General features: G+C 45.2%; 2 protein-coding genes across 4 annotated transcripts; both read right to left on the bottom strand.

Annotated features, from left to right (window-relative positions):
- Window positions 1-2,569: 2,569 nt before the first annotated feature.
- LOC127589575 (mucolipin-1-like) lies at window positions 2,570-9,268 on the bottom strand. 3 transcript variants are annotated; one of them, XM_052048787.1, is made up of 13 exons: window positions 9,018-9,268; window positions 8,144-8,376; window positions 7,708-7,869; window positions 6,834-6,990; window positions 6,376-6,457; window positions 6,190-6,286; window positions 5,806-5,905; window positions 5,603-5,709; window positions 4,493-4,642; window positions 4,055-4,387; window positions 3,729-3,935; window positions 3,499-3,629; window positions 2,570-3,280 (listed from the first exon to the last, which is right to left on the bottom strand). In XM_052048787.1, coding segments are annotated over exons 1-13 (1,797 nt in total). In that variant the 5' UTR covers window positions 9,055-9,268; the 3' UTR covers window positions 2,570-3,279. The 3 variants fall into 3 exon arrangements, with proteins under 3 accessions (XP_051904747.1, XP_051904748.1, XP_051904746.1); XM_052048788.1 differs by lacking the exon at window positions 2,570-3,280 and having other exon boundaries at window positions 3,495-3,629; window positions 4,055-4,177; window positions 4,286-4,387; window positions 9,018-9,266; XM_052048786.1 differs by lacking the exon at window positions 2,570-3,280 and having other exon boundaries at window positions 3,495-3,629.
- Window positions 9,269-9,914: 646 nt separating this feature from the next.
- On the bottom strand, window positions 9,915-12,498 carry trappc5 (trafficking protein particle complex subunit 5). The gene is made up of 3 exons (XM_052048835.1): window positions 12,191-12,498; window positions 11,244-11,516; window positions 9,915-11,050 (listed from the first exon to the last, which is right to left on the bottom strand). The coding sequence occupies exons 1-3, from the start codon at window positions 12,242-12,244 to the stop codon at window positions 10,754-10,756; spliced, it is 624 nt and encodes a 207-aa protein (XP_051904795.1). The 5' UTR covers window positions 12,245-12,498; the 3' UTR covers window positions 9,915-10,753.
- Window positions 12,499-12,506: the final 8 nt, after the last annotated feature.

The raw sequence follows: 12,506 nt of genomic DNA, 5'->3' as shown, positions 1-12,506 counted from the left end.
GAACAACAACACAAAGAGGCTATCTGGCAAACGCATGGGGGCGGGGGGATGTTATTTACAAGGATTGTCATATTGCTTCCTGCACTAGAGCACCTGCAGGCTGAAAGAAAACAGCAAAAAGGCGTCATCTCCACTGCCAAAGTCGACCAAAGCACAGAAGGAAACAACTCACAAGTCATTCGACACAGTCTTCACGTCGCACATGGACATCTTTTGCCGTAGTCGCTCTCTTTTCAAGTGTTCTTATTTGGCAAGGTGATGCCTTTATCGCTATGTGATGAGTATCATGCTCCAAATGGAATGCGTGATAGAAAATGGGCAGATTAGTGTACGCAGCTGCAGCTTCACATCATCAACTCCCCAAAGAGCAAACGGTGCCGGCGTGGCAAATCCTTCTACGTGATGACGGGCAAAATGTTTCGACGAACGGTAGAGTCGATACACCTAAACATCTTGTTACGTTCCAATGCAAAACGGCATCAAAAAAAATTCCGCCACGACAAAAGATAATCCTGCCTTGCGGGTCTTTGTCGAGGCATAGTACTGTAATTGACCATGCAGATGCTTTATATCTAACGAGCTATCATAATTAAGTACAGTACAATGCACAGCCTCTCTTGAATCTGTGTCTCGGTTGCCATAGCAGCATTTAACCCAACTGAGGCTTTCCTCTTAGGGACATTGAGGCTGTCCAGAGCAGGTTGGCCGGTTCCCGTCTACCTGATTGTAAGTGCTTCATCTTTTAAATAATGCATGCGTGTACTGAGGAAGTTGGACAGCCACGCCACTGGGCTGCACTCCAAGGAGTGAGTGCGCGCCATACTGTATCGCCTATAACTCTTTCAATTTCATCCATTGGTGATTTGCGTCTTCGCTGAGATGCAATTTTCTTTGGCTGCAGCACAACCTCAGGGGTAGTTGATGATAATGGCATAGGAAAAACAGTCACGTAGATGAAGAGCAAATGGTATGTCCGTACAGCGCGCAGACATCTAATGCAAGCATTTGTGTTTTACACGGGCAGGAAGCTCTTCTTAATGTCTCATCCCTTTAGTTTCTTGATCTATTACATGTCTAATGAGTGACTGGCTGGCTGCCTGCTCCAGACTGAGCCAGCATGCTCCCTCTAGTGGTGGCACACACTGACAAAACAAAAAGGGCCTGGTAGCCATTAAGGAGGGTGGCAGTGTAGCTCAAGCAAAAAAAAAAAATCTGCTCGACCTCTTCGATTGGGTACCAAGATCCTTTCATTCATTCATTCATTCATCTTCCGAGCCGCTTGATCCTCACTAGGGTAGCGGGGGGGGGGGGGGGGTGCTGGAGCCTATCCCAGCTGTCTTCGGGCAGTAGGCGGGGGACACCCTGAATCGGTTGCCAGCCAATCGCAGGGCACACAGAGACGAACAACCATTCGCACTCACAATCACACCTGGCGACAATTTAGAGCGTCCAATCAGCCTGCCACGCATGTTTTTGGAATGTGGGAGGAAACCGGAGCACCCGGAGAAAACCCACGCAGGCCCGGGGAGAACATGCAAACTCCACACAGGGAGGCCGGAGCTGGAATCGAACCCGGTACCTCTGCACTGTGAAGCCCACGTGCTAACCACTGGACTACCGGGCCGCCCAGGTACCAAGATCAATATATGAAAATATACCAAAATGCAATTACTTATCGTACCTATAGGGGGCGCCCCCTCGCTTATTCAAGCACGGAACACTAACTGGCCCCATGCCACAAATAATTTCCAGGTTCTCAATTTTCCCGCATGAAAACATGCAGTGTGAAGAATCCATTTTCATGACATCCGAGACAGACACAATTGCAACCTTGGTCCAACACACAAGTGATCCAATGCCTTCTTTTTTTTTTTTTTAAACAACCGCTGACACTAAGTCAGGAGTCGAAAATACCACACGTAGAAACAAGAACTTGACACCGTGAGACTATTCTGTATCCTTTTTCACCGAGGTTCATTTAATTCCCCGATGCGTGGAAGCCAACATCTTTAAAAAGAAAATTCAATAAATATAAACAATGCCACAGATGAACTGTACAAAGGCCTTCTTCACAGAGCAGAGAAGCACCCGACTACACGTTTCACCCGTATATTCAAGTAGCATTAAATGAAGTTCCTCGAGGCGTCGGAAGGCATGCATTACCAACTGTAAACAATGCTACGTAACCCAGTGCGCTCCTTCGTTCCTATGAGAGGTATTTTAGCATGTCAAACTGTCCATCAGTCATCCTAAAGTACAAATGAGTGCACATAAAGTTTCACAACTCCAAAGTGGCGTGACTCTAAAGGGACTCAAGAGAGAGGAAAATTCATTCATTTCCCTTTTACCTTCTCGGTAGAGAGCGACCGTATTCATTGAACGGTGCCCTTCACGCGGCAAACTGTAATGACATTAGCATTTCATTTAAGCCAGCTTCAAAAATGGTTCCCTTTGACAACGGCTTAAGAACGAGCGATTTGTACATATGCCCTCAAATCAGATAAAATGAGCAATTAGCCTTTCTCAAACGGCTACAATGGCAGCCTACAGACATTGCAGGACTCCCATATTTTAAAAAAATAAAAATCACATGAACCTAGTCTAAAATGTTAGGCTTAGCAAAATGTCCATTGGAAGGGGTGGGGGGGGGGGGGGGGGAATCTGACAGTTGTCTTTTCCTGCAGGGGATTCACCACCTGCACACAGCACTTTGGAAGCAAATAGTCAGAAAGGCTCTGTGCACTGGTGTGCAGTCTTTTTACAGTTCATACATATTGATGAATCAGCGGCTGGCTGCAGGGCTCGTCCTTGCGCGTGCAGCCATCAAAAATTTTCAGCCAAGGGAGAACAAGAACAAAGAGGGGGGGTGGGGGGCGGTGGAAGAGAACATGAAGCAACAGCCTTGACTGTAAATGTTACAGAAGGCATTTAACATACAGTACACGATGGACAGTATATTCTACGTGCGTGTACATATAATAAGATTTAGAAGACACCGAAAACAAAATCTTAAAACGAGTGTAAAAGGAAAGATAAAATAACAGCTTTAGTTCATCGGTGACGAAAAGCTAGCTGGCGAGGAATTATTCCCGCAGAACAAAAGCCAAATCGGCCCGAGTTTCTGTGTTTGAAAGTGCTACTGTAACAGCGGGATATGGAGTGCGACATCTGAACATCAGCGGGACAGAGGACAGCGTGGTTCAAGGTCAGTCGCTTCTCTGCACAGGCGTCATCATCATCATCATCATCATCATCATCATCATCCTCCCTGCTCAGAATTCTGCAAAAAGGAGTGCGGCTCAAGTCAGGTGGAAACGCGGCCAAGATACGGTGCAGTTCACTGAATCAACAATTGGCCCTGAATCGAAGCTAACTTCTCAAGTCTAAATTAAAAAAGGGACGTGATTAGCACTTCAAATCAGAGATCTGGACACACACATTCCGATGAAAAAAAAAAAAAACAAGTCTCCCCCCCCCCCCCCCCCCCCCCTTCCTTACCAATCGCAGCAGCAGAAAAAGGAGCACGACGACCCCTCGGGACCGCGGAACTTGCCAGAGCTGGGCGTGTCTGTGCACTCGGCGATGAACGTGTGAAGATCGCTGACCCGTACCTGTTCCTGCGTTTGGGCCTGTTGAAAATAAAGGAAATCCTCTTTCGGCTGCCACATTTTGATCTTTGATTCGCGTCGCCTGAACCGTTTTGTCTCGGGAATTGACTCGACCGTTACCATAATGGTGTCGTAGGCTCCGGTGATGAGCGCGATGAAGAGCGACAACACCATGTAGATGAAGAGGGAGATGAAGGTGTAAAGGTAGACCTGGCTGAAGATCCACACCAGCGTGCCGGTCTGCTCCATCTCAGCGAAGGTCACAAACATGTCGTCTCCGTTGATCAGAGAAAAGAGGCACTCCGATACCATGGGCAAGGAGCGAAACTGCTCATGCGGAGGAGACGTTCGTAAAAAGGAAACGCGCTTCAATTACGAATATTCTGACATGTGCTTCAAGACAGAATGTTTCACGGCGTGCGCGCGTGTAGCGTTACGCTAGCTACCTTGGTATGATACGGCCCCAGGACAATCCACCCGCAGAAGCAGTATCCCAAATATATGGCCGCCGCACAGCAACAGAAGCGGATGACATTAGGGAAGGCGGCTCTGAGCGTCACAATCAAGATCTGGGGTGAAAAACAGAAAAGGGAGGAAAGGATTCCTATTCCTTCAGGTGGAGAGATACGGCAAAACGCGTGGCGAGTGACGTTTTGGGGGTGTGAACGTGTCCTTACGTTGTATTTCTGAAAGAAGCTGAGATAACGAATGACTCCCACCCACACCAACAGCGTGGACGTTCCCAGCAGGATTGCGCACGAATCGTACGATGACAAATTCTTCATCAAAACGGAGACACAAGTCACGAACGAATGAGTATTAATCAAGACGACGAAGAAGCGGGGTCACAATAGCGATAAAAGGACGTGCGAATGTATTCCGACCTTGGATTCAATTCCAATTTTGATGAAGCTGCCGATGATGGTAAACATGTCGCTGACAATGAGCAGAATATACCAGCCGTTGACAAACTCCAGTCGGTCTCCCCAGCTTACGCCGCGGCCAAGTCTGGTCTGGAAAAACTGGGCGTATTCCTGACAAGATAATGTTTGTATAGTGGACACGCTGACTAGCGTTAGCATTCAGAAATCTGAGCATTTCAACATTTTGGTCAAATTACAACCTTAAACGTTTTCACGTGATAGACCGATACAAAAAAAAAAAAAAAAAAAAAAGATACATGGCTAGTTCACTTTTGTTTTTTTTCCAGGGTAAACGCGGTGCTGTTATTCTACCTCTGAGGTTTGCTTGTTCGGGGATATGACTGAATAAACACCGCGCACCAAGAAACCGCATTTGTTTGTCTCACAGATGTATTTCATTCATTCATTCATCCGAGCCGCTTTATCCTCACTCGGGTCGCAGAGCGTGCTGGAGCCTATCTCCGGGCAGTAGGCGGGGGACACCCTGAATCGGTTGCCAGCCAATCGCAGGGCACACAGAGACGAACAACCATTCGCACTCACACTCACACCTAGGGACAATTTAGGCCTGCCACGCATGTTTTTGGAACGTGGGAGGAAACCGGAGCACCCGGAGAAAACCCACGCAAGCCCGGGGAGAACATGCAAACTCCACACAGGGAGGCCGGAGCTGGAATCGAACCCGGTACCTCTGCACTGTGAAGCCGACGTGCTAACCACTGGACTCCCGAGCTGCCTACAGATGTATTTATCAGTTCAAATCTCTAAACTGGCCTTCTCAACTCAACTGCTGCCAAAGATGAGAGAAACTTGATTTCACAACGGCACCAATTTGCCGGTCCAATTTCAAATCGCTGCCCATCTTAAGACCGGCGTTCGAGACTGGTGGCCTAAAATAAAGAGCTAGCCTGGCCTCGACTCAATTAACACAAAACGCAGATGCGATGCATCATTTTCTCTCCATTGACGAAGGTGCGTCGACTCTTGACAGAAGTCAACAGTGTCCTCGACCTGTTTGAATGTCTCCAAAATATAATGAGACAAAGAGACGCAAAGGTTTTGGTTTCTTACGTGTTGCAGAAGGACACCTCTGAGGATGGAGCGGCCACACAGAAGCAGAGAAAGCAGACAAACCAGGGCAACCAACACGTCAAAGAACTCTCGGGCGTAGTTCTCCGCTGACAGGTGCCGAGAGAAATAATGTGGGCCAAAGGATTTTTGAGGAGGTTCAAGATGGGGGGAAAAAAAATTTTCCTTTACTTGAAGGTACTCACCATGTCCGGAAACGTTGGGGTCCTTACATTCCTTTATGGAGGCCCGGTTCTGTAAACTGATCTTCATTTTGCCGCTGTGAGCTCGGTTATCCATGAGAATCTAGCAGCGCATTCAAAAACACTCCAATAATAATACAGTACTAAACTCTCTGTGTTTCAATATTACCAAAAGCCAAACTTCATGTACCATATCACATATTGAACACATGAAACAGAAATAGGACTCCACCGTTATCCTATCCGGGTTTTCGTGATCACATTTTTCCATTCGGTTGTGATCATGAATCTCGCTTAAATGCTAAAGCTAGCATGAACATTTCTTTTGAATCGCGCAGTCTGTGAGAAAGGCCACACATTTGGTTCAAAAGAAGACAAATAGCTCACCGTGATAGCAAAGGTGTAGCAGTTTGGTATCTCATTATTGATGATGGTCTGAATGTTGATGGCCTTCAGCTGGAAGTCAATCGTTACATTGATCAGCCTGGAGGTCAATAAACACATCATCATTGAGACGCCAACGTCCATTACGAGACGCGTTAAGCTTTGATTGCGCCGGTATAGAAATCTAACTTGTAAAAATTGAGAGTGAAGTTTTTGTAGTCACTCTTTCCAGGAGCGGAACCGAAGCTCGGCGGATCCAGTCCGATGCAGTCTGGAAAAAGGAAGCAGAAAGCAGACGTAGGGGAACAAAATATCATCACGCGCGGAAATACTCCAAACGGTTTCTGTTTGCACATCAGGTGACATATAATATCCACTTTTCCACTTCCTTCAAAGCAGAGAGTACCGACTGAGCATTTTGAGTGCACTTCACGGGATTTGTCAGCCAATCACAAGCTCTTTGTCTGCCGGATGAGCAGCAGGATTTAATAGTGCATGAAATATTGACTCAAAGGTGGACACAAAACCAAAAACATTCGTATTATTTTTGGTCATTTCGCCGGATGCTGACAAATGGATGGTGGACGGGCACACACACACACACGATATGTTGAAGTATAAACTAAGAACAATGACGGCCATCCTACCGGTGACAACATGAGGATCGATGTCAAAAGTGTCATTGACGGGGACGATGGTGCCCCTCTTGTAGTGCCTCTGGCAGAGTGAGAGTGCACTTCCGTTGAAGCCCACGCCTTGCACGTAGGCATATTTTCCCAGTGAGATCTGAGGCAGAGCTAGATACTAAAAGGGGCAGGGAAATGACAAGTGTCAACATTGCAAACGCAAATGTTCATTTTAAACCAGGCATGTCCAAAATCCGGCCCGCGGGCCAAATCCGGCCCGCGGTTGAATTTCATCCGGCCCTCGGCCCCTGTCATAAAATCAGTGCCGTCTGGCCCGCAGGTTGGGCGCAATGGAACACGTGTTGCATTGACTGAGGTCTCGTAGACTGGTGAGTGATGTTTCATAGAGTACTGCTTCCCTCTAGTGGCTAAATGAGTAATAGCATTCACTAAATGAGTCATAGCATTTAGACACTAGAGGGCATCACTCACGAGTTAACAAGACATCACTCCGTGTTTATATTGACTGATATGTCATATTTCAAATTCCTCTTTCAAATGAACCAAAAGAAATTCTGAAGATTGTTGAAATTCAAATAAAAATGGAAATGTGAAACAGACTGGCTTACTAAAATTTGTTGAACAATATTGTTGTTCAATGTAAAGAATGTCAGCCAAGGTCGGCCCCCGACATTTTACCACATAAAATCTGGCCCCCTTGGCAAAAAGTTTGGACACCCCTGTTTTAAACCCTTCAAACAGGTCGCTATATATTTGTCTCAATTGTCTAATTAAAGAAAGAAGGATACAATCAGAACTTCACATTTTGGGGGTGGGAGGGGTGGCTTTTCGATGGAGTGGCCAAAGCAGTGTAGTGACTAACTTGATACGCTACCTGCTCGACGGCAAAGTCGATGTGGCTGTGCAGCTCTTTCTGCACGTGAACAGCCTGAGGAGTGTCGTCCTGGTAATCTTTCAGGAAGAGATGTTTGAATGCCGCCGTGTTTTCCTCTTTAAAGGTCACAACCATCTGGTTGCTCAGCCCAAACAGCACCAACTGAGAGACAGGGAGAGAGCAGTAAAATACTGAACAAAAGGGTGAAATCTACGGTGCGGAATATGGACACATACTGCAGTGTTCAATCTGTTCTAATCCAAGGGGTGTCCAAACTACGCCCAGCGGGCCATTTGCGGCCCGGCGTCCATTTTTTTCAGCAGCCCCCGACGTGACCCCCCCCAAAAAGAATAATAACTACATATGAGAGTAATCATCCGGTGGTCACTTCCAGGGGTTTGTAGGGAGGATTTAAAGATTTTTTTTATTGCTTTACCTGCACTGTGACAATGATGATTTTGAGCAGTTGTAGGCCCAACTTGAATGGTTTGCGTCCCTTGGCATGGTACTTGTCACAAGGGCTCATGAAGAAATATTTGAGCTTCCTCCTCAGGGCTTCTTCCTCTTCCTCTTCCAGTTGCTGGTGGAGATCAGAGCTCGTTGATGTAACCCCAAGAAGGTCCTGAGACCCATAACTGAGACTCATGGATGAGAGGAGCCTGTCCTTCTCTGTGACAGAAGAGAAAGAAATGACATCCTTATTCTTACCAGGATATTGAGCAATGTTATAGTCCTTAAGAGATCACATTTCAAACTAAATTTATGAGGGAAGATTTCTGTTGTGCTTTGTTTATAGTTTCACTACTCTGCTGTAACTCAATTGGAATTAATGTTCTGGATCCTGTGCCAGTATTGTGCTAGAATAATGGGTCATTAGTTTGGCTTGCCATGTCAGTCACGCTTCTCGAAAGTTGTCAGTTCAGTTTCTGTCAATGTTCTGGTTTGTTCCTGCCTCCTATTGAGTTTCTGCAGTCACTAATCCAAAAGAAAGCTTTACTGATTGGGTGCCATGCCAATATTTTTCCACACATTTTTGGGTGACCATCAAATCATCTAGGTCTCTTCACGTGGACAAAAACACGTATGTTCCTTCATACTCTCGATGAGTGTTTTGCAAGAGAAACATCTCGATTCATGATCCTTTTGCACCCCACGTTACCGAATACATTGAAAAAAATGAATGGATTTACCCGTGCAAATAATGACTTGCTCAATAAACAGTAACAAACATGTGAAATATAGTCCCATTTCAGAAAGCATCGATATCCCTAATTGAATGCAAGCAGAAGAGGACGTTGTTTTCAACCAACCTGAAGAAAGCTCCTGAGCGCACCTCGATGATGCCATGGGGACGTTTGGACGGTCACACGGGAAACAAAAGGCTGGATATTACCTCAGTAACTTCACCAGGCGGGTAATCGTTTTCATAATTTCTATTTTTCGGGTCTCGTGTAAACAAAGGAGAGTCATTATGCGGCTGCGCGTCGCAATGTACGGACAAGCGCTAGAATGGGAAACATCGCTCAACTTCCTGTATGCCACGTGACTTCGTCACGTGACTGCTGTCAATAGCACCGGCGATGACGCAATGCGTACGTTGTCTCATGCCCACACAAAGGAAAATATGTATCATCCGGTATTTTTAGCATGTTATGGAGATCTTCAACATGAAATATCTACCTGACATGCTTTCAACACACTCAAAATTATTAAACATAATTCACACAAATCTGGCACTATAAAAGTATTCCTTTCAGAGCCTGCTCTCATTGTCTCTCGTCTGTAATTGCATCGCAGAAATGACTCAACTCATGATGGGGATGACCGCAGTTCATCTCGTATCCGCGCTTTTAACAAACGTTTCGTGGTGTGTCAACAACGGAGCCATGTCCGTGTTGAAACAACAGGTCTTCCTCGTAGCTCGGTAAAAGTAAGCGTGGCGTCAGAAGATGGCGAATGATTCAAACCGCCGAGGTCATTTTTTTTAGACACGTTTCTCGGTTCAGAGGGATTATAGACTTGAAAGGATGAAGATCTGAGTTGCTTGCTGTGTCAATAGTTTGTTTTGCGTGGAGAGTAAAGAGACATGAGGTCATGCCTTCGTCTCATCTTCTCATTTAGGCGACCGCATTTTCACACGTTCTGTTGATATATTCTAAGGAGAAGCACATTTGCCATCAAAATGGAATGATTTGAAGGAGAGGAGCTCGATGACAACACCTGTCTTTACTTTCTTCAAGAGGAATATTGTATTTAATTGTGTGAGCCGTAAGCGATTGGACAGGGCCTTCATCAAGTACTGTACAGTAAATACGCTGCTTCAATGAAATACCTCCACATATTTACATAATATTGACAAATACAACACAGTGTTGAAACAATAGAAACAAGAGTAATCGTATATGGTACAAAGCGGAATTTCCCCCATTAAGTGCTACTTCATAATGTACAATAGGACATGATGAAGACTTAGAAAACCAAAATGCATATTTTCTGTTTATGATGTTGTCCGTGCACCCTCCAAGCCATTTTCACGTTGCACTCTGTCTAAATCAGCGAATCAGGCGAAACCGTAGAGCCGGGGGGTTTATTAGCCTGTGCGTCTCAGGCAAAACTGGTTGAAACAGGACATGCGGTGGGTGTCATTCCATACCCATGTTGTATACATCGGTTGTGACAACAGCGGGTGCTTCCAACAAAGACGTGTACACAATGAGTTGCCGGCATTAAAGGTTCAAGCTCTGGTGGCTAGCGAGCAGTGTTCCACCTCAGTTACGCCTCCGATACAAAAACTCTGGTCCGCTTCAACTCGCGTCCAACATTGGCACCTCAACACATGGGACGGCGAGCTGGGAAAATGTCATCTTAGATGACCAGTGGGAAACAGGCTACACAGTCTCTTGTACAGTCACAAAGTAAAACGGGAATTAATCTCGCAGTTACTCCGAAATAAAGAAGTAACTGCCAGACTGTGCAGAATTCATTTGTTTGTGGTTATCCTGCATTGATAAACATAAACACCCTCCCTGGTTTTCTCCTGCTGTCCTTATCTGCCATCTAAAGCCTTGTCCCGGACTATGACCGACTCGTTAAACTTGATCATAAGCGTGGTGCCCTTGTGCCAGTGGGCAGTGACCTTGGCGGGGAAGCCACTGTGTGTGAGGATGGCCTCCACGATGCCAGCGGTGAAGGCAGCACAGTTTAAGCTACTGTTCTCTTTGGGCACAGAGATGTAAGCATTGATGAGGGGCTCCTTTTCGATGATGTAGTAAGTCTTGTCATCATCATTGGCCTGCTCCAGTTTGTCAGCCTCTTTCCCAAACAAAGACTTCCATACATTCACCTACAATGAAAAGAGTGCACAAATAAACTTCAATGCACTCTCAAAAACATAATTCAGATTTTTAAGTTTTAAGGAGTAGAAGTCAGCAGAAAAATATTCAAGTGACGTAAAGACAGCAGAAAAAAAATGTACTTAGATGTGCACTTGGTTGCTTCCCATCACGCAAGTTTTGGAATTGTTTGAAGGTACAAACCTTGATGAAGAGCAGCATGTTGAGCACTTTTGTTTCCCTCTTGCCATTCTTCTCCCTCAGCACCAGCACATCCAGCATGCCAGCTCCAACACTCTGGCCCATGTCAGCCAGACGTGTCTGAAGTTCCGAAACTGAGTACACTCGACTCTGACAGTACTGGACCATCTCTGAGAACAGTAATGCAAACGCACTGACGCTGACTTCGGTCTTGGGTCTAGTCAAGGGGCGCTCCAAGATGGTAGATTTCCCTCGAGTGAACCGGGTGTCCATTTTCTGAGAAACACAGATTTATGGTTAGGATTATGTTATAAGGATCTGCAATGTCTAAATGGAAAATGTTATTTTAAACACAAACACTGCTCAGAAAAAAAATCAGGTGAAATTTGAAGATGAACATTTATAGGTGAACGTAATTTGACCTCACCACTCTTACAATTGTGCAATGTTTGAGGGAGGGTTTTTTTTTAACCCTGCAATTTTCAAAGACATCCCCCTTCTATACCGATCCGCGATCCCGTTTGAAGCCTCACAATGGTGAGATGCTTTGGATCATTTTCAGGTTTCATCACTGTCATTAACGTTTGAACGCTACTGTTACGAAATACAATAATGAGAAATTAAAATTTAGCTTGGGGTAAAAATGTGATTATTTGAGAATCCTTTCGCGTTATAATAATGTCCATCCCACTGCGGTTTTACTTCGATTTTCCATAACACATTAGCTGCGTTTTATACATATAGTTATATTGTAATAGTTCAGTAGAACGCTACCAGCTGGGTGTTAGCTAACTAGCTAGCGTTCGTTTCATAAGAAGAAAAGGCATAACCATTTTTTTGCGGGAGTGGAAACCCAAATGTATGTTATTTACTCATACTTGACTGTATGTGGTGGAGGTGAAAGTGAATGTGTCAATGTATTTGAGCAATAGTTTGTAAGCCAAACTAACCGTATTATGCTGGCTGTGGAAGCTGCCTTCTTCGTCCCGCTTGTCACGTGACATTTCAGGCAATGATAAACTTTATACCGCCACCTACAGTTCCGGATTAAGACTGAAGCATCAAAACAAATATCGTACATTACTGAACAACACTCCACCAAATCCATCCAAACACAAAGTATACGGTGACGTTTGAATGGAGGCCCCATTCGACTGTATAAACCAGAACCAAACGACGCATATTAATTTTAAAAATGGATGGCAGTAAAGTGACGATAAGAATACTATATATCATGTTGCATTATCGAAAGCCAGTTTTATTAAA

The sequence above is a fragment of the Hippocampus zosterae genome, chromosome 17 (genome assembly GCF_025434085.1).
Source record: "Hippocampus zosterae strain Florida chromosome 17, ASM2543408v3, whole genome shotgun sequence".
Classification (NCBI taxonomy): domain Eukaryota; kingdom Metazoa; phylum Chordata; class Actinopteri; order Syngnathiformes; family Syngnathidae; genus Hippocampus; species Hippocampus zosterae.
The sequence above is the reverse complement of the archived record's forward strand: the minus strand, read 5'-3'. Positions and strand labels throughout refer to the sequence as shown.